Below are 22,537 nucleotides of genomic sequence, written 5' to 3'. Positions count from 1 at the left end.
GCGTTCACTATGTTTGGAATCTTTTCAGCACGTTTTCCAAACGTACTAAACGTATCGTTCACTACGTTTGGAACCACCTTGGGCTTTACTCTTAGGCATCTTGTCCAAAGTTTGCGGGCCTAGCCCAGATCATAGTTTCATTTTGTACTTGTCCTCAATCTTGTGATTTGCACAATACTTTGTGTATCGTACAGATGTTTGGTATGCCATACAAATTGCCAAGCTTCTACATAAATTTTGAAGTTCTTGTTTGTTCCAAATCTTATTAGGTGGCTCCTATTCCTTATCCATGCATCCTCATATTGGGTGCACACATTATGTGTACACAATTGCTTTCAATAAACCATATTGCGTGCACACATTATGTGTACACAATTGCTTTTAGTAAACCATATTTTTTATTTAATACTATTTAAACTAGAAGAAGACTTGTGTACTTAATATGCCTGATCTAATCAGTACTTTTTGTACTTGTATTGAACGCGTGTTATTTGTATCAAATTCGAGGTTTCTAACCACCTTGGTCTGAATGAATGTGGGAGGTGCAAAAAGTGTGTAGCAGTCTCTAGTCATTCTTTATGGATCGGTTCAACAACACTGTGGACGGTGGCATTGACTACAATCGGGGACAAACATGGTCTAGTCATGGCCACTCTACGTATCCAAGAGTTTACAGAGGCAATACTAGCCCCTTTTCCACATAGTTCATTAGTCGTCACTGTGAATTTACTTCCTAGCTTCTATTAGCATACAATCTCCGTCTCAACAGTTTCAGATTAGTCTTTGAAGCTCTCTTCACTAGAGAGCTTTGCCATCTATTGCATTACATGAATAATATAATTTTGTTCTCTATCTCTGTTGTTGTGCAATTTGAGTATAAAGTTTTGTGCTATGAAAGATCCTACTTCTTTTGAGTGTAGTTGCATGGTGTTTCCTCTTACATGGCACCAAAAGTCAGGCTTGCTTTCTTTGCCGCGATGGAGGAAACCGATCTCGTAGGGTAGAAATTTATTTTTGCTTTGTGAATCTCCATAAAGCTTTTGACACAATTCCATGAGCTTGATTGATTAAGACTTTGGCATCTAGAGGTGGTGGAGCTAGTGATATAAGCTACAATGACACAATGACACTGGATGAGCAGGTTGCTAACAAAGTCAACAGAATTGATGGACTAGATTTATTGCATTGTTGGGGTGGAAAAGGGATGCCCACTCTACCCTATGATCTTTAGACTCTACATAGATGGATCGGCTAGATTTATTGCACTTTTGAGTGAAAAAGGGATGCCTAGTCTCCCCTACGTTCTTTGGTGTAAGCCCAACGGGGCGTGCCATGACAGGTTCAACCATGTATCCAAGAGATAAGATAGAGAGAGGGAGAGAGAAGGGATAGGGAACTTTGCACAATACACCACACTAAATGGTGAACAAGCCTTGCCCCCCCCCCCCCCCCCCCCCTTTCAGGGATTTATTCAGAAACAATCCACGGGCTCGCAAGCTAGGATCAATACAACATTGAATACAAGCAAAGTTGCAAACAACTATGCCGATGTAGAATATCCAAGTCCAAGTCGATGTCGAGGAACGAGATCTTTGAGGCCAAGCACCCCACGGGGATAACCCAGAACTCTCTCTCGCCGGGCTAGTACTAGATCCAATATCCAGATCCAAGTCTAGATCCAAGTCCAAATCCAAAAATTCCAAAGTATCCCAACAAGGTCGTATGAAAGCTGGCCGACGTTGTCAGATGACAGACGATGCTAGCAACTCTGTGAGGTGGTAGATGACAAAGCTAGGTGGCACATAGGCAGGAACAACGCTTTTGATGGTGCAGCTGGGCACAAGCTGTTCTGAACATCAATAAGGCTGAGCTGAATAACACTTGGTAGATAGTAGCAACATCTTGTGGTTCAGTTCCTGTAGACGGTTGCCAGCAGACAGGGAATAGATGGGGGCAAATAGATGCAGCAACGCTGGCATAAGCGTTGTTGATAGGCTGGGCGGCTGAAACTAGCGGTGGCGCTGACTGAAGTTGACGGTGGCACTGGCTGAAGCCGGCTTGACAGGTGGTGGGGCTGGTGGAATAACAAATGTTGGCAGGTGGCGGCAACAGCAGCGCATCCAGGCGGCGGTAATAGGTGGCGGAGGTGGCATTTCAGGAGGTGCAACCTAGCAGCGTTGGCCAAAACAGCTGGTGTTGCTGGCTGGTCACTTCGCAGCGCTGTCAGCTAGAGCTTGGTGAAGGCGGCACACAAGCAAAAAGGCGGCGCAGGTTGGTTTAGAAGGCAGCAGCGCCAGCAGCAGTAGGCGTCTCAGACAGATGGCAGAGGTGGTGCTGGCTGAAGTGCTGGTGCTGAACAAACGTCGTAGGTGGTGCAGGGGGCATGGACCAATAGTAGCCGGTGCAAACAGGGCGGGTGGTAACAATAAGTTCTAGCTTTGATGATGAAAACAATGATGATCTCCATGCTTAGCTGAAGATGAGGAAACTTCAGGCCTCCGCGATGATGATCTTGGAGAGGCTCATGCTTATTTATACCCAAGGGAGGCCTACTTTTTGCCAGCTTATACATGCTTTTGATTTTGCCTTTTACTCTTTGCGTTTCCCTTTTTTGCTTTTTAATAATAAAATATTACTCAACTTTTGTTAAAGTTCTTTAGCTTTGCTCCTCTAACTTCAGGACCTTGCTTTTTGGCCCTAGAGCTGCTTTTTGAAAAAGCGGCTTTTAGCTTTTTGGTCCTGCTCAATCTCCTCTTGCTAGTGGTGCTCCTGGCTCGTGGGCAACCTAGTTTGACTTTTTGCTTTTCTTTGCTTTTTGACCAAAACTAGTGCTTTTTCATGAGCAATCTTTATGATCCCTGTCCCTATGCCTTCTTCTACATGTTTGGTGTTTGGGCAAGGGTTCCATCATATGAAATAGAGCTAGGAGGGCCAAATAGTTACATTTGGACTCTATGTGGATGAATTGGCTGATTTTTTTTAAATAAAAAATTTGGCGGAGAATTGTATCAATAGAAATATCTCAAAGAGATAAGAAGAATACAGAAAAACTGTCCATCTAGTGCCCATTACAAAACACAAAATCCGATCTGGACTAAGGGATATGGACCGGAAATCCAGAGACGGGGGACCGCAGCACAAATTCCGATCTGGACTAAGGGACTCTAGAGAGGAGAGTAAGGTTGTGTTGGTTACTATCTCCAGGTTGGGTAGGGAAAGATAGAGAAGAGTTGGAGGGCAGTCCAACAAGCTGCCACTGATCCATTACAATAGAAGATTAGGAGAGCTGAACTTCAGTACCTCAGAGAGTGAACACCGGGAATACAACAATGACCAGATGATCAATGAGAGAACTGTGTGAGATGTTTCTGAAGTAGAGGTGGAGACTCTTTCTGGATCCCCCTCGACTTTGGATTTTGACTCCAATCTTGACTCTGGCCTATCTCTGCTGCTCCAGATTGCCATACCTTCTGTTCGTTTGGATTTCGGCTCCGGACTATTGACTCTGTCTCTGGATGTTCGGTTCCTTAATCTTTTTGTTCCGGACTCTAGGCTCCAGACTTCTGGTGCTCCCGTCTCCGGAATTCCGGAATGGCTGATTTTGTGGACTTGTTTAGAGAGGCTGGCTCAATACCAGGAGAGACATTGGTCTTTCTCCTTTTTTATTTAGATGATATATTACTTCTATCACACTCTCCAAAGGGGCTGCAACAACATTTAGATGCCTTAAAGTTTCACAAGGAAATAGATCTCATAGTTAACCTTTTCAAGACCAAGGTTATGATCTTCCACACTAGCCCTAGTTACTTGCATGGTTGTTTCTGTACGTCGTCATATCGTACGGAATACTGTACGGTACGATACCGTACGGATTCTCATGATTTTTTTAAAGATTTTTTTTTTCCAAAAATGTTTTTTTCCCAAAAATTTTTTTTTTGGCCCAAAAAAAATAAAATTTTTGGTAGGTAATGGTCTTTCTTTTGCTTATCTATGGCTGTTTGAGCTTCCTCTGTACTATGATGCTACCCTCCTTTCTAAATTACTCCATATCTGGACTTGGAAATACCTAAGTTTATAAGTATTTTTTTAAAAACATTGTATTTTATCGTATGATAAGAAAAAAACTTATATCGTACTGTATTTTCCCGTATGGTATCGTACCTGACAGCTATGGTTACATGCACATAATTTTTTACATTTGATGGAGAGCTAGGGAAGATTGGAAGAACATAGAGATGCTTGGGAGTTGTGTTCTTAGGCCCAAAATTCATGATGAGACTAGCTGCCACATCATGGCTGGTGTGAGGATTTGCACCATTTTCCGGCCTTGAGAGACATTGCTTTCATGCTTGCTTTCAGCACGTTCAAACCAAGGCACTTCCTTTGGTTCCCTTGTCAGACCAGCAATGACTTCTGGTGAGCCATTTTGGGCTGTGGACATCTCTCAACTAGGGTAGAGTCAGAAAGAGAGACTACAAATATTGATTCTCCTACGCCTCATGAGCTGTGAGCCCTCTGTTCCACATCACATCATCTTAATTGATTTTGGATTATGCATAATGCCCATAGATGCATCATTTTAGTTGGTCACATACATCCTCTGACCACCCTATAGCAAGCATTGACAAATGGTTAATCACAAGCTCCAGAGGAACTTGCTTTACTGCCATGATTGCCTATTCAGGGGGGTTTTGTCATCTATGAAGAGTCATCAAGTTCACCCCATCAAAAGATAAGATTCGTTGCTGGCCTTGTATTCCTTTGACATAGAGTAAGCTTGTAGCCTCGGCAAAGGAACATATGCCTAGAACCCACTAGTAGATGACAATGCTTTTCTAGAATCATCTAGGTTAGAGGTCATTTAAGTTTTCATTGCTTTTTTGCTATAGCATTTAAGGGATGCTCTAGGCATCTTCTATCATAGATTGTACACATAATTGCTAGCCTGACCCTTTACCCTTGTGGGCCTGTTTTGATTCTTAGCAAGGATATAGAGGACCTAGTCATGCAATATCTCCATCTTTTTTTTGCAAGACAGGACATGCTTAACTACAAGAGGATTATGTTGGTTAAACTCTCCCTGCATGTAACTCCTATCTTGTGACGTATTCTCATGTTCTGGAAATTTATGGAAGCTAACTGAACAAAGGCCACTGAGGACGTCCCCTTGTGCATCAAGGCCATGTGGATCAATTTTATAGCCAGTCTGCTGCGAGAGTGGTAAGAGAGGATACGAGGTGGCTCTCAAGTTGCAGAGCAGCATCAAGAGATTTTTCTTTATATTTACGACAAAGGCCTCCTTTTCTTTTAGAAGACTGGTCTTTATTTGTGTTATAGTCCAGTAGCTTCCACCCTCTTTTGTTCTAGAGGTGTGATTAATCCCTTTATGAAGAGGGAAAGTTCTAAGTACCCTCAAGAAACATATTGATACACTGAGGGTGGCTTTAGACATGTCTGTCAGGGACAATCTCTGAAACCTACATGGCAAGCTGCCATTGGAGCAAAATTGTTTCTGCCGGTAAACATCTTCACACTTGTCACTGTGGCATGGACATCTGGGCAAAGGGCCCACCAGTACCACCTAGGAATTTCATCCAGCATGGACAAGCCAGACTATTCATAGACAATTATGAAAAGATAACTAGTGTGGGGTCAGGGAGATTCAAATCCTATATCTCCATCTGTAGAATACTTTAACCACTAGGCCTGCCACATTCTTGTGTTATGGCGGTTTTGGGTGCTCTTTATAAACTCATTCATCTGGACCTTATGAACACACCCCCGCACAAGAGGGAAATGGGCCATGTACGCATCACCTTTTTGGGAGCTTGGTCTGTGAACTTGTCTGATGGACTTTTAAATCTTGATCCTGCTAGAAGATCCAATTAGTTGATTTTGTTGGTTTTATATATTAGCCAGAGTCCAAGTTGAAATATTTTGATAAGCATAATTCTCAATTGTTGAAAAAGTGAATCTGTCTATTCAAAAACAACACCATTGTGACCATGGAATCCTTTCCTTTTTAGTTTCATTGCATAGAGATTGTGGTGGTTGCTTTACTGTGGACAACCCTTTCTTGATGATAGGTCAAAAAGGCATTTCAGGCCCACTGAATTTCAAGATGGACGAAGGAAAAGGGACATTATTCAGGTACTTATATACTGGGTTTTGATATTGGTACTCTTAGACAAGTTGTTTAAAAGTTGGTTTCTAATTAATATTGATGTTCAGGTTATCAAAGCTTGTGAGATTGAAGTATCAAGGGAGGATGAGATTATACAGAGAGAACTTCAAATAGAGAGAGATAGGATAGCATGCCAAGCAGAGGAAGAAGCAGTCAAAGTCCAACGTGCTAATGAAAAGGCAAGGAAAGAAATGCGTGAATGGTGAGAGAATTCACCATTGTCTTTCTACAAATGTCCACTCACATAAGGCTTGCCACAATATTTGCATGTCCACCTATAGCATTTTGATCTTCCGGCAGCTTGTGAGACATGGATGGCATGCAATATGAAAGCTTCATTCATGTCTCTCGTCATTGTGATTGATGAAGAGAGGAGCGGCTTAGAGAGAGGAGTATAGAGAGGGGAAGGAGGGTGGAACTTATGCTTGGGCAATGGATTATGGAGCCTTGAAGATAGAGGAATAGAGGAATAGAGAATAGAGAGGGGGGCAAAGAGAGAGAGAGAGAGCTTCAAATGTGAGAGCTTGAGAGCTTGAGAGAGATCATAGAAGGAGGGTGAGAGAGAGAGAGAGAGAGAGAGAGAGAGAGAGAGAGATAAAGGAAGAAAGATATATTAAGCGTCTACTAAAGACCCAATGGGCCTATGAGACCAAAGTGATACAATAATGTCCATGGCATATCTAGATACATCATGGAATGGAAAATAAAACAGAAAGAAAACATAAACATAGCTATCTCACTAGGGTGATACAAAATTGTCCATGGAAACTCATCATGGAATACTAAGAATATCGAAACATGAGAGCAACATCAGCTCCAAGTTGATGGTATACCACTCTCCAAAATATCAAGCATGGGGCTAATGAGTATGGCCGAGAGGTCTCCCTCAGCTATGTCACGTGGAAAGGTAGCTCGATGGCGGTGGGAGCATGCCTTGGATCTGGAGCTAATGAGGTGATCGTGGCCGACAGCTGTTAGCACATTCATCCCCAGTTTCTGCCCATGTCTGGTGTCCTTCTGGTCCCTTTTGCATGGCCCTTGATTGTGGGCTTGGCCACCCTTATTTTATATATTTTTCTGGGATTTTTCCCAGCATGGATGCCTTTTTCCCAGTCGGCTAGCTTCTGCAGTTCCAGTCGACCAGCTCTCCCCACCTATAAATAGGTGGGTTGGCCTCTCACTTTTTCATCTTGCCTAGTCTATCTTTTGCTCCCTCACTTATAAGACTACTTTTGTCTCTTGGTTGGGACTGTATCACTTCAGTATATTCAGCATAGTTGCTCCATCTCTCTCTCTCTCTCTCTCTCTCTCTTGCACTCTCTACTCAGCACACAGTGCTTATTTGCTTCCGCTCTTTGCACTCTTTCATGGTATCATCGCTCCCGGTTCAACGATTCCCTCTGCTGCCCTAGATTCAGCCCTATTTACAGCCCCTTAACCCTTCAGTTTGGCTTCATCGCTTGCAGCCAAAAGGTAATATTCTCATCAGCGTTTTACTTCTACTTGGAGTTTGGATCCAGGCAGCTTGTTTTTTAGGGACAGTAGCCCCTCTTTGGCTGCGTTTTCCTCTCCGGTGGACATTCCCTTTTGTAGAGGGGGATTGTGGTGGTTCGGGCTTTGGTGGCACACTTGGTACCTGTGGAGGACACTTCTTCTTCTGAGATTGTGCATATTTCCGAGATTGAGCCCATGCTTTTGTGATGGCTGCCCCGACTACTCTTCATATGTTCTCTGAGTCTGCAAAGTTGGATGGTTCCAACTACACCTTGTAGAAGGTGAAGGTGAAATCAGCCTTGCGTGGTGTTGATCTTTGGGATAGTCACACGGGACGCGAAATGGGGATGGGGAACGAGGACGGAAAAGATTGAGAATGGCCATTCCCTGTGACTATAGAGTGACATGGGACGGGAATTGGAACGGGAAGATGCAGCCATCCCCAACGTTCCCGAGTCTAAAAATGCCCATTCCTTGTGACTATGGTTACACCTGCCAATGCCACCCCTCCCACCCTTGCTTTTGGTGGTGTGACCCAGGCACAGATTGATATTTGGCAGGCAAATGATCGTCATGTTTTCTCTTTTCTGATGTTGAACTGTCAGGATTCTGTTCTCTCTCATGTGCGTACAATAGATACTGCACATGAAGTTTGGAAGGCTTTTGTAGATCTCTACGAGATTAAGTCTCCGGGTCGATTTTGGTGTTGGAAAAGCAGCTTATAAACTTATCACTTTTCGCCTTTCCATCTTCATCTGCTGTCATCTCGAAGATGAAAGATCTCCGGGACGAGCTTGCTGTTTGTGGCAAGGATATCTCTACAGAGGATATGGCTATTCGGCTTCTCTCCAAGCTTCCAGAGAGGTTTGATGCTTATTTTTAGTCTCTTGTTTCTTCTCCTCGTCCTGTTCCAGTTACTTGGGAGGAAGTTCTCCCCTTCATTATGCAGATTGAGTCTCGCTTTGAGGAGCGGACTGGCACCTCTGGTGGTCCTGATGGAGCTTTGGCTGCGCGAGATAAAGGGAAGAATCAACAAAAGAAAGGGAAAGGGGGTTCTGATAAGAACTCCAAGGATAACAACAAGGATAAAGACAAAAGCAAATCTTCTAAAAACAAGGACATTGAATGTCATTATTGTGGCAAGAAGGGTCATAAGTCGCTCCAATGTCACAAGAAGAAGTGGGACGAAGAAGCAAAGAACTCTTCCTCTACAGCGGTGTCTTAGACCAAGAAGGATGATGGTATTCTTCTATTAGCAGGTACTCGTCGTATACTTGCTCTTGTGACTTCTTAGTCGCGGTCGTGGATTGTGGATAGCGGTGTTACTGCTCACATGACACCCCATCGAGATTGGTTCGAGGACTTCACTGCCAGGTCAGGTGAGATCACTTTGGGTGATTCTTCTTCCGTACCAGTGCATGGACATGGCACCATCCCCATCTTCCGCTCTTTCGAGGACAAGAGGTACTTCTTTGACGTTCTATACATTCCAGATTTGGCTTTTAACCTTTTGTCAGTGAGTGCTTTTATAGCTCAGGGTGCGGAGGTGATCTTCTCTCGTTAAAAGATTACCATTTGTGATAAGGAGACTGGTAGCATCTTGGCTCAGGGAGTCCAAGATAGTGGTCTGTACAGGTTGACCGCTGTGCTTTCTTCTAGTTCTTCTTGTGCTCTTTGGCATGCTCGGTTTGGCCATTTGAGCTATCAGCTTCTACAACGAGCTTCGAAGGATGGGTTGGTTGAGGGTTTACCGACCATCAAGGCTCCATCTTCTGCTTGTTCCTCTTGTTTACAAGGGAAGCAACACCGAGCGGCCTTTCCGAAGGAGGTGACACACAGATCTTCGACATCACTTGCTCTTGTTCATGCAGACTTATGTGGTCCTATGAGTACCGCATCTTTGAGTAAGGCGTACATGCTCGTGATGGTGGATGACTTCTCCAGATATACTGGGGTTTTCTTTCTGAAGACCAAGGATGAGGCTTTTCAACACTTTCGTGATTGGAGAGTTGAGGTGGAAAAAGAGACCGGTCGCTCGGTCAAGGCTCTCAGGACCGACGGAGGGGGTGAGTTTACATCCCAGGAGTTTCAGCAATATTGCAGGACCCATGGCGTTTGGAGACAGCTTACTACAGCGTATACTCCATCACCACAGAATGGAGTTGCAGAGAGGAAGAATAGGACCATTATGGAGATGGCCCGTGCTATGCTTGAGCATTCTTCATTACCTCGACGTTTCTGGGCTGAGGCGCTTTCACTGCTGTCTACATTCAGAACAAGTCTCCTACTTTGGTGCTTCTGGATAAAACTCCATATGAGGCTTTCCATGGTGAGAAGCCGTCTGTTGTTCGTTTCTGGATATTTGGTTGTTCGGCGTATGTTCATGTGCCTAAGGAACATCGCTCCAAGTTGCACTCGAAGTCTCAGCGCTTGACTTTTCTCGGATACAGCACTGTGTCCAAGGCATATCGTCTTTACGATCCTCAGGTCGGCAAAGTTGTTGTGAGCCGTGATGTGGTGCTCGACGAGACTCCTACATCTTCAGAGGGGGGTGGTGAGCTTCTTCTTCCTCCGCCTCCGCCTCCCCCCTATGCTTCTGTTACACCTCCGACTGTGGATTCTCAGTCAGATGATGATGACTCTGTTCCTCCTCTAGCGAGTTCGAGCAGATCTGTGTTGGATGGTACTATCAGACAGTTCGTGATTTTGGGTTATGTGAGCTTCCTTCTGCTCCTTTGCCTGGTTCTCTCCGGTGATCTTCCAGAGTTCTACAAATCGAAGTTCCGAGTTGATGGCAGCTTGGACAAGCACAAGGCGAGGGTTGGTTGCCAAGGGTTATGCTCAGCGCCTTGGAGTCGACTTCGATGAGACCTTCGCTCCGATAGCCCGGATGACTTACCATTCGCACCGTTCTTGCTCTTGCAGGACATCATAGATGGCCTGTTTTCTAGATGGACATCAACTCGGCTTTCCTGAACGGAGTTCAGAACTTACACAGGAGGTTTATGTTGATCAGCCACCGGGATTTGTTGTTCCAGGCAAACAGGATCAGGTGTATCGGCAGCTGAAGAAGGCTTTATATGGTTTGAAGCAAGCTCTGCGGGGTTGGTACCAGCGGATTGATGAGTTCTTTCAGAAGCTCGGCCTGCGCTGTTCTCATGTAGATTCGAACCTTTATATCCTCCTTGAGAGGGGGTTGATTGTTATCATTGTGGTCTATGTTGATGACCTCATCTTTACAGGTTCTTATTCTGTGAGGATCCGTTCAGCCATGGATGCTTTGGAGACAGATTTTGAGATGACGGATCTTGGCCTTCTGCATTATTTTCTTGGCTTTGAGATTTGGCAGACCTCGAAGGGCATTTTCTTCTCTCAGCAGAAGTACACACATGAGATTGACAGATTTCAGATGACTGGATGCAGACTAGTATCTTCTCCTATGGATACTAGTGAGAAGCTTTCTCTACTTGATGCTGCTCCAGGGATTGATCAGGGACAGTATCGGGTTCTCATCGGTTGTTTGGTTTGGTTGACCTACTCCCGATTGGACATATGTTTCGCAGTCTGTATTGAGTTCTTTCTCATCCAAACACCGTCAGCAGCATTGGCGGTGTGCTCTCAGAGTTCTTCGGTACTTGCGTGGCACTCTGGACTTTGGCATCTTCTATGGCCAAGGATGCACTCTTGTTGGATGGTCTGATCCAGATTGGGCTGGAGATCCAGTTACTCGGCGTTCGACCACTGGTTGTGTTTTTTCACTCGGTCTGGAGCCATTTCATGGAGCAGTAAAAAGCAGACTACTGTGGTGCTTTCCTCTAGAGAGACGGGCGGAGTATCGTGCGGTTTGTTATGTTGCATGTGAGGTGATTTGGTTGCGGAGATTATTGGAGGAGCTTGGCTGTCCTCCTACCGGATCTACTCTTCTTTGGTGTGACAATCAGAGTTGCATTTCCATCACCAAGAAACCTGTGTTTCATGCTTGTACGAAGCACATTGAGATACAATATCACTATGTTCGTGAACGGGTTCTTGTTGGAGATTTGCGTTTGGAGTATTGTCCTTCAGCAGAGAATGCTGCAAATTTGTTCACCAAGCCGGTTTCTCAGGCTTCCTTGGCTCCTCATCTTCGGCTTCCCGAAGTTTGTTCAGCATCTGGTGCTGAGAGGGGATGTTCGCACATTCATCCCCAGTTTCTGCCCATGTCTGGTGTCCTTTTGGTCCCTTTTGCATGGCCCTTGATTGTGGGCTGGCCACCCTTATTTTATATATTTTTCTGGGATTTTTCCTAGCCTGGATGCCTTTTTCCCAGTCAGCCAGCTACAGATGTCCAGTCGGCCAGCTTCTGCAGTTCCAGTTGGCCAGCTGTCCCCACCTATAAATAGATGGGCTAGCCTCTCACTTTTTCATCTTGCCTAGTCTATCTTTTGCTCCCTCACTTATGAGACTACTTCCGTCTCTTGCTTGGGACTATATCACTTTAGTATATTCAGCATAGTTGCTCCATATCTCTCTCTCTTGCACTCTCTACTCAGCACACTCTAGTGCTTATTTGCTTCCGCTTTGTGCACTCTTTCAACGGCTGGGGGACCGAGGCATCGGGCACGTTGGAATGCGGAGGCTCGGTCTGAGGTAACTTCTCTCGGGCGAGGTAGGTCCGGAGTAGCTCGTGTGGAGGGTGCACAAGATCCACTATATCGCTGTCCTCCACCTCTTGGGTCCAGAAGAAATTGGTGACGGTTGGCTGGAGAGGGAGGGGGCGAGGTGGCTGGGGCCGAAGCTCTCTCAAGGTGTCCCTGTGTCTGCGGAGCTCAAGCAGGAAGAGGTCTTGGCAACGCTGGTCCTGGAAGTCAATGATCCTAGAGAGTGGACCAAATCCATCACGGAATAGACAGTGAAACCTCCCACGGATCTCATAGTATACTGGGCAGCGGCATATGTAATGCTCCTCCGTCTCAACCTCTGTGGGGCATAATCGGTAGATCCTCTCCTCTTTGGGTCTCTGTATGAGCTTCCTGACTTTGAAGATGCGCTTAGCTCTACCTATCTCCACTCTGAGGCGGTGGGATGAAACCCGTATCTGGCCAATCGCAATCCGCATGACATGGGACATGTGAACACTTACTCAAGTAGCCCGGCTGCCGGATGAATCCATCCTCAGTGAGTGTGAGGAAGTGATCTTTGTAGAAGTGCATCTTTGTGGGGAGCTGTGGAGGTGTGATCCATGTGCAATGGGCGTAGAGGCTAAGAAGATCTAACCGGATAACCTGGTTGATATCCTTGTGAGAGAGCCGGAGAAAAGGGTAGTCCAAACCGTACTGAAGGGGGGGTAGGCGGTCCACGTGGAGCCCATATACTGAGAACCAAGTGGAAACTAGTGCAGACCATATTTTAGAGTGGCCCTCAAGTGCTAGTTGTCTTGAGGACTCCAAGGCAAGCCTCGGGTACCTGTGGGGATCCATGTGACTAATGCGATGGAGGGGTGTGACTGTCTGGAAGAGTGCATCCATGACCATTCGGGGTGCAACAAACTCTGCCTAGATAATCTGGTGTGGGATTGATGGTTTGCTGCGGATCATACGGGAGAACATCATGACTTGGGGCCTCTCAACTCACTGCCAATCCTCATTGGATAAATATGGTCCCCGGAAGGCTGCTCCATACATCAAGGCTGGTGTGACGAGGTTGTCAAAAAGCCAGCCCTTCGTCCTGGGCTCCTGGAAATGTGCCTAGAAGCACTGCCGCTCAAGTAAGCTCAAGGCTACATATCCCCGTGTCACTCTAGCATGTGCTGCGGGAAGCATGGTGAAGCGTGGGCCACTGAAAGTGACACCAGGTAGACATAGGATGAGACAATCTCCATAGGATCCCCTCTATATGTGAAGCTTAATCTGGATGTGAAGGGGTGAGAGGCATATCCCCGTGTCACTTTGGCATGTGCTGGGGAAGCATGGTGAAGCGTGGGCCACTAAAAGTGACACCAAGGTAGACATAGGAAGAGACAATCTCTGTCACCATTTGATCCACCTCCATTTCTGGAGCCACTTCTATGGGATTGTCACTCCATAGAGCGGCCAGATTTGTACCATGTTGGCCAGGCCAGTGCCCCATGTGAAAGGGTTAGTCATTTGGTGTCACATGGACGGGAACTAGTTTTGTGCCACCCGTGTGTGACAAGTATTGTGCCATATGGACGGGAGCCTGTTTGCTGCCACCCGTGTATGACCAGGATTGCGTCTTATCCATGGGACTGTCACTCCATGGTAGGACTAATATTTGTGCCGACCTTGTCTATGGGATTGTCACTCCATAGCAGTGTTGCCAGGCGTTTCTGAAACGGCAGGTATGAAACGGGTTTCATACATTTTGAAACGTTTCATAACAGGTAAGAAATGGGTACAAAAAAGTTTCATACAAAATAGAAAAAGCATGTATATTTTTAACTTAAAATATACAAAAGAAAAAACTGTTGACATAACTTATAAGAGACCACATTGAATTCATTTCAATAAAAACAAAATACATGTAAGATATGATGATATCACAAATCACGTGGGTGATCACTGATGACTAAACAGAAATCACGTGGGTGATCACTGATGACTAAATAGAAATCAAAAGGATCACCACGTGGGTGATGAGTCATGACTCAAAATCCAAGATCAAAATAAATAATATGTCCAAAGTTCAAACTAAATAACATGTCCAAATAAAATGATGCTGGCAGTTGCTAGCTACTATCTGCATCCTCATGTCATCCTCATTTGCATCTTCTGCCTCTGCAGCCTCACTCTCAAGGTCACTGCCGGTAGCCGAGTCCTCAAATGCCTCATTCTCTAGAGGTGCAGGTGCACCACTAGTAGTAGCCTCTCGAGAAGATCGTGTAGTGCGAGCCGGAGCCATGATCTCTTCATAGAGCATAGAATAGATGTCTCTCTCCTCTTAAGGAATGTCAGGAATCTCCTTGCACTTCATGATATCAATCTTATTTGGATTCACTTGGGGAGGCTCAACGGGATAACCCTTTTGTTCTAGCAATCGGAGATTGCAATGACAAAAGACAAGCCTCTCCAATTGTGCTGTGGAGAGTCCATTTCTCTTTTTCGTGTGAAAAAGAGCCCATGTACTCCAGTTCCTCTCACAAGGCCCTGAACTAGCTCATCCTCAAGGGGGATACCTAGCTGCATGGCCTTCCAAGCCTTTAGGCTATCATAGATTTCTTGTGGCACATGCTTACATGGCCTGATGCCAAAACCCTTTGTTTGTGACAAATGTGCCTTCAGCCTGGTGACACTGCCATGGTGCTTATCAGCACAAAGGTTGCATTTTCACTTTCCGGAGCCCGAGCCACCATATCTAGACTCGAAGGTGACATTGTTCCAAAGAGAATCACCTGTTCGAGGCATCCTACAAGGCGGGGATAAATGCAGATTGTTGGCCCTGCAAGTGCGACACAAAACATAAACTAATCTCATTATATGATTCATGATTTTAATTGTCATCTTGGCCAACAATAGAGCAAGGGGAAGAGAAGGTAGATAGCCTTAGAAGTTAGGCCTCAATAGAGCAAGGGTGGACCGTGTGGAAGATATGCCATAAATATTGATGGAAGAGAAAAAAGTGTGCTACTTTGTGAGTTGTGCAGAGAAAACCAACATAAAGCGGCTGGCACACAAATCGGCGAAAATGTACAGGCGGCTGCCACTGGGAAACGCGAACGAAAGTGCGTCGTACGAAACGATTCGATGCGTAGGTTTTTAAAATATGCATGATGAAAAAAAACGCGTTTCGTACGTTTCGAAACGTTTCGAAACGTTTCGTACGTTTTGAACGTGTACGAAACGCGTTTCTATGCAACTGTGCTCCATAGAAAGGCTCGTGCCAGGACTTGATGTTTTGCCTATGGGACTGTCACTCCATAGGAAAACCAGGACTTCACATTTTTGTTGCGCCAGTTTTGTGCCCGACAAGAAATCCTTGTACAAGTTTCATGAAAGGGAGATTTTGTCCATTACATGTGCACATGCATTTATGTTTGCATGCATAAACTTGTTTTCGCATGACTTGTTCTCGTGTGTTTGCCTACTATGTCATGCCCTGCCCTAGTACACTAGACGGGACGTCCCCAGTGTACCGTGGGTGTGCTGTTTGCTGATGAGTTAGTGTGGCGTGTGAACAGGTGGTAAGTATTACCCTTTTTGGCCTTTTTAAATGTAAAATCCCTTAAGTAATGTCAACCGTAATATTTATAAGGTTGGGTGTTCACACACATTTAAACATTGGTTGGACATTTGTTCTAATGTGGATGCCCAACATTATTAATAATATTTATAATAAGTATTGCATGAAGAAACTCCTTTTTCCCACACGTGGATGGTTGGTGGGAGAGTGATGGATGGAAAGTGATGGTTGGTGGGAGAGATGGATGGTTGGTGGGAGAGTGATGGATGGAAAGTACCCGCTTGGAAGTTGGACCCATCTGCCATTGTATCCGCCTCTGTCCAGCAGCCTATACCCGCCTCTGTTTACCAGCCTGTACCCGCCTCTGTCCAGCACTCTGTACCCGATTGCATTTGCTGTACCAGCTTGTACTTGACTGTACCCGATTGCATCAGCTGTACTAGCTTGTACTTGATTGTACCCGACTGCATCAGCTGTACTAGCTTGTACTTGATTGTACTCGACTGCATCTGTTGTACCAGCTTGTACTTGACTGCACTTGCTGTCCTGTACTTGACTGTATCCGACTGCATCTGTTGTACCAGCATGTACTTGACTGTACCCGAATCGTACCTTCTGTCATGTACCTGATTGTATTTGCTGTCCTGCATCTGACTGCACCTATTGTTCCAGCATCCGATTGCAGTTGCAAGTGTACCCCTTGCTACTGGTGTACCTGCTGCTGGAGTATCCAATTGTACCTATAGTTGTACCAGCTGCTGTTCCACCTACAGTTTGGGAGTGCATTAAAAAGGGGATGAGCTTTTCTCTTGAGGATTGAATTTGAATCCTTGTCAAGTATTTAATTTTGTATTTTCAGATTCAGTTATTGGTATAATTAAATGTTATTTGTACAAGTCTTGTGAGGTAAAAATATCACATCCTGTTGCCTTCAGTAAGTAAGGCCACCGGGACGGTGACTTTTTTCTATGATTACCCTGATCGTGCCCTCACATTTTGAGGAGCCAGTGAAGGTCATTTGGGGTATGAGGAAAATTGGGAGCAAAGTTGATTTGGGAGCACCAGGTATTGCTCCCTCCGCGGTGTTTCACCTTGCCAGGTGTTAGTACGGACGTGCGTGTTGGTGCACGGTCTCGGAAGACCAGTGAGGGCAGGTGTTCACCTAGTGAAGGTGGGAGATTACCGGTGACTTGGTCTACTCCGACAACTGATTCTTCACCGACAACATCTTATTGTTTACCAGTTGTATTCACTCCTTGTTATGGAGAAATCTGGCCTAGGGCCCGTGAACACTTGTACATATAAATACTCTAAGAAATACAACACTATTGAGGGGGGGAGCCCGGCCCCAGCGATGGTGTCAAGTGTTCTTTGTTATTTTCAGTTTTAATGTTGTAAGTGTTGTCCATTGTTTGAATTAGTTAAGTGATCTAAAATATGTGTATTTTATCTTCCGATTTGTTAGGCCCTCCTGTAGGGAGCGGTTACATTGGTATCAGAGCCCGGTTGTCTCAAATACAGACACTTGACTCAATAGACAGCCAAGGCAACCCTTTGGAAGTGGCAAATTGAAAAGGCTAGTCTAGTGCTTCTCGTGATTCCGATGCATTGTATGGAAGGCACAAGCCTCTAGAGAGAGGTTATGACAGTGCATGCATGGGATAGCCATCCCGTGGAAAAGAGCCTGTGCATGAGGATGAGCCCAATGCATTGAGGGCTGAATTGGAGCATATGAAGAAGCTTTTGGAGACAAAGGAGCAAGAGCTAAAATTCTTGCATGAAGATCCCCATGTACAAAGTGTCATTGAAGCAAGGAAAGCTGATGCTATGGTGGATATGACCTTTGAGTCTATGGCTCGTGAAGTGGGCAAGAAGCCAAGGGAGTTGGCACTCTTTTATCTCATCCAAAAGGGTGATCTCAAAGAAGGAGAGGATGGGGAGTTAGTATTCAAGAATCCGCCTCGTTTGAAGCAGGAAGACCCAGCATCTCAACAGTTGAGGTCTTTTATACACAAGGAAGAGGTATCGGTCACTTCTCGCCATGCATCTACTCCTCATGGGACAAGAAACAAGTATGTGTATGTTGGAACTAGTGGGCGACATGATGGCCTTGTGGATTCAAAGGATGTATATCATGGAGAGAGTGGTCGGCATGCAAGCTGAAAGACTTTGTCCATTGAGTTGTCTCGTGGTGAGACATTGCATCATTTGGGGAGGTCTTTTATACACAAGGAAGAGGTATCGGTCACTTCTGGCCATGCATCTACTTCTCATGGGACAAGAGCAAACAAGTATGTGCATGTTGGAACTAGTGGGCGACATGATGGCCTTGTGGATTCAAAGGATGTATATCATGGGGAGAGTGGTCGGCATGCAAGCTGAAAGACTTTGTCGATTGAGTTTTCTCGTGGTGAGACATTGCATCATTTAGGGAGGTCACATGCATCTTGGCCACAGATTCATAATGCACATGCCACCATGCCTTGTGAAACATCTTTGGTTGCCCATGAAGTCCATGCAGAGAGGGCTGCCCCGTTGGATAAGGGGAAGAGAAATAGAGAAGCACAAAGGCAAAAGGTGGCTGAGATGGAGATTGCTCACACTTTCATAGAGTGCAATATCTCCTTCAATGTTTTGAGGACTGACCAATGGAAGAGGATGGTCAGAACTATAGCCCAGGTTGGACACATGGAGTCATGGTCAGGGCTTGAGTACAAAAAGATGCGCACCATGATGCTTGATGAGCAAAAGGCCTTGATAGACAAGGCATTGGTGCCAGTGAAAGCAGGTTGGCAACAATTTGGTTGCACTATCATTTCGGATGGCTGGAGTGACACACGGCGACGACACATTATCAATATTCTTGTCTCTTCATGTCTTGGTACGTATTTTTTACGTGCTGTGGATGCTGGGAAGGCAGGCGAACGCATCACTGTTGAGAGTATCTATGAGCATATTCGCCAGGCAATTGTTGAGGTTGGTCCAAAGAATGTGGTGCAGGTTGTAACAGACAATGCTGCTAATTGCAAGGCAATGGGAGACATGGTGGAGGCGGAGTTTCCTCACATTGTGTGGATACCGTGTGCAGCCCATTGCCTTGATTTGCTTATGGAGGACATAGGCAAGCTGAGTTGGGTGCAACCCATAGTTTCTGATGCCACGAAGATCACTACATTCTTCAGAAAGAAGCACCAGGCATTGGCTATCTTTAGGAGCCACAACAAGCTAGATATGGTGCGGCCATCCAAGACAAGATTTGCCTATATGTATTTGGTGCTACATAGGCTTTTCAAATTGAGAGATCCACTATCATAGAGAGTTGTGGATCCAAAGTGGAGAGATATGTATCAAATACATACAGAGCCCACTAAATACAGACAGAGATGGATACTGGATGAGACCCCCTGGACGGATGTGCAAACTCTCTTAGTGGCTTTGCAACCAATATTTGTACTTCTGCGAGTCACAGACATGGAGGGCTCCACTTTGGGCTTAGTGTACCACCTCTTCATGCAGATGAAGAGTCATATTGCAGCCTGTACGTCCCTGACACAGAATTGGTAAGTAAAATCTTGATTCTTGATGGCCGATTACAGAATCTTGATTCTTGAGTCTTGACTTACTAATCGCTCCACTTCTCTGTTTATTTTACTCTTGCAGCTGAGATGATATATTGGCTATTGTGGATTATCGATGGGGGTATATGAGTCGCCCCATTCATGGGATGGCTGCATTCCTCTATCCTTTCTACAAGATGCCACTTCTCTTTCATGATAGGGAGCTGCTCACCTTACGAGATAGGTACATTAATAGTATGTATGATGTGGAGCAGCAATTGGAGATTGATGCGGAGCTCTGCAGGTGGGTCAACAACTTGGGACCCTCATTTGCTAGAGCTGTTGCTCTTAGACTAGAGGCCACCAAGCTTCCTCTTACTTGGTGGCAAAACTATGGAAGACAGGTTCTTCCACAGCTTACAGATATAGCTCTGCGAGTGCTCTCAGGTATGTATATCATGAATGTACTATGCCATATGAACTAGTCTTGTGAAGCTTGTTGGGAATTGCCGAGCTCACATGAATGAAGCACTTTTTTTGAATTGGAGTGCAGGATTGTTCAGTAGGTGCTTGTGAGCGCAGCTGGAGCGCTTACTCGCTCATACATACAAAGATACGCAATCGTTTGAGCACCTCTCAACTAGATAGACTGGTCTTTGTAGGGCCAACATGAAGCTCGTACGAGCTTATCATGCTTTGGGCACCCCAAAACAGGTGAGTTTATCCTATTCATTCTCTTATGGGGATTGGCCTCCCATTTACATAGCTTTTATACTATAGTATACACACAGTTGAGTCGTTGACACTCCGCGTTCTCTTTGGTTTTACGTTGAATAGGTGGATCCAACACGTGTCAAGATGGTCCCAGATCCTACCACCATTGATGAGGCAGAGCAATGGTTGAGAGATGAGTAGGACGAGATTCTTTGCCTCCTGCATAGAGAGTTGGAGAGTGTAGACAGGCGGGTGACGAGATCGAGAGCCCGGGCTTATAAAATTCAGCTACATGAGGGACCTGTAGATGCAGAGAGTTCTGGCCGAAGAGGCGCCTGGAGAGGGAAGCTGCTATTCAGACTCCTCGAGCACGTGCGAATGAGGCCGTTCGCCTCATTCACACTACCCAGCAGGATGATGCAGAGGTAGGGACAGGGACATCTGAGGCAGCCCACCCACCTATGCCCATGATGACAGGGCCTGAGTATGATGACGAGGGCAATGTCATCACGGAGGGTTATATGCTTGATTCTCCAGGGTCATCATCCTCATCGGATGATGAGTTTTGTTTTGGATTACCTTAGTTTTGATTTGATGTTGTATGGACATGGCACATTTTGTCATTATTCATACTCATTTTCAAATTTCATCATTTTTTGATGTGAATTGTGAGTTGTCACGACTCACTTGTGACAATGTGACTTGTCTTAAGTAATAAGTATTAAGTATTAAGTACGATTAACTTATTAAGTATGATTGACGACTTGTGATTCTAATTTCTCACTTTTGAATTAGTAGGTTTGTGACCTTGTTGTGTCTCTATTTCGAAAGTTTTATATGTCAATGTTGACATGGACTGAAATTTTATGTAGGTGGCTGAAATTTCTAAGATTTTATGTATTTTTATGTATTTTTACTAATGTTACGTATTTTTACGTACCTTAAATTTTTTTTCCCCCCGTACCAAACAACGTACAGTACGTACGGATCCGTACAGTACATAACGTTTGGTACCACCTTTAAGAACATCTGCTACTGGATTATGCTGACCAGGGATGTACTCGATCATTCCTCCAACCTGATGAAAGAGCTGACCCTGTCGAGTGTGTTGATCACTCCGCTGGGCACTTGGCATCGTCAGGAGCCACTGAAGTGGTTGGTAGTCTGTGATGACTGTGAAAATGCGTCCATAAGGAACAGGTTTCAAATGATGATTGCCGTTCTAGCTTGCCCTTGAAAGTCTTGGAAAGACAAGAGGGAAACTTGCTAGGAGGTTCTGCCCTAGGGACCAAATCGATATGATGATCCACAGGATGAGAGGGTGGGATACTGGGTAGGAGATCATCCTTAAAAATGTCTGAATGAGAAAGGAGATTTGCCAACTGAGGGACTGAAGGAGATGAGACAGCGGTTATCGATGAGATAGAAGCTGTCTGAGCATAAATCAATGCTCCTTCTGCTCCTTTGCGGATAGCTCATCGGGCCTGGGGATGAGAAATCATAGGAATGCCAAGAATGCTCCTAACTCCTCGAATCATGACAGGCTCAGGAAAACCTTTAGAAATAATAAAGGTGTTTTGCCCCCAATTGGGAATAGGTTCATACTGTCGAAACCACTGGATTCAAGATCATGTCACATCCCAAAAGAGGAGTGACAATGAAATCTCGCTGGAATGAGGCCATTTGAACCTGAAAAGAAAACTGTTGTGCCCGTTGAGATATGTGGGTTCGGAGACCAGGTGTAAACCCGTCTACCTCCAAATGATAGGGCACTAAGGTACAGCTCATGTTGGTAGCCAACTGGGGAGAGATGGCATCCTCAGAACTGCCCATGTCAAAAAGGATTATGAACTGGCGGCCCTTGGCAGAGCCATAAGCTCGGATCAAGCTTTTCTAGGCGGTTGTCGCCTCACCCTTCTGCTTAGCATCAAGTACCACGGATGGCATGGGATGCATAGAAGGTAAGATTTGAACTGCATTGGTGGTAGCAGGCAGGTCTGAAGGTGTCACCAGCCTAAACATTTCCCAGTCTGAAAGGGGTCTGGTGTGAAAGAGTGCACAGAGCGGAAGCAAAGTGGCACTAGAATGTGCTGAACAGAGAGTGCAAGAGAGAGAGAGATATGGAGCAAACTATGCTGAATATACTGAACCAAAACAGTCCCAAGCAAGAGACAGTGATAGTCTCATAAGTGAGGGAGCAAACAAGTACAAGACTCTATGAAAAATGAGAGGCCAGCACCCACTATTTATAGTGGGGAAGAGCTGGCCGACTAGAGCATAGAAACAGGCCGACTGGAGCTGTTGGACATGGCTCCCTAGAAAAATGCCAGAATGGCTGGGAAAAATCCCAGAAAAATACTAAAAAAGGGGTGGCCAGCCCACAAGCAAGGGCCATGCAAAAGGGGACCAA

At 45.3% G+C, this 22,537-nt stretch overlaps 1 protein-coding gene across 2 annotated transcripts in view; it reads left to right on the top strand.

Moving 5' to 3' along the window:
- Window positions 1–22,537, top strand: part of LOC147615187 (uncharacterized) — a 52,884-nt gene that overhangs the window by 3,750 nt on the left and 26,597 nt on the right. The window contains exons 3-4 of one of the 2 annotated variants that reach the window (XM_086779215.1): window positions 6,087–6,150; window positions 6,232–6,363. In XM_086779215.1, coding sequence (XP_086635341.1) covers window positions 6,087–6,150; window positions 6,232–6,363 — 196 coding nt within the window. Of the gene's footprint in view, window positions 1–6,086; window positions 6,151–6,231; window positions 6,387–22,537 lie in introns of both variants that reach the window. The other variant, XM_086779214.1, reaches the window with a different exon arrangement.

The sequence above is a fragment of the Cibotium barometz genome, chromosome 40 (genome assembly GCF_041138505.1).
Source record: "Cibotium barometz isolate CiBa-2024 chromosome 40, ASM4113850v1, whole genome shotgun sequence".
In the NCBI taxonomy this organism is placed as follows: domain Eukaryota; kingdom Viridiplantae; phylum Streptophyta; class Polypodiopsida; order Cyatheales; family Cibotiaceae; genus Cibotium; species Cibotium barometz.
Note: the sequence above shows the minus strand (reverse complement) of the source record. Positions and strands in the feature narration are given on the sequence as shown.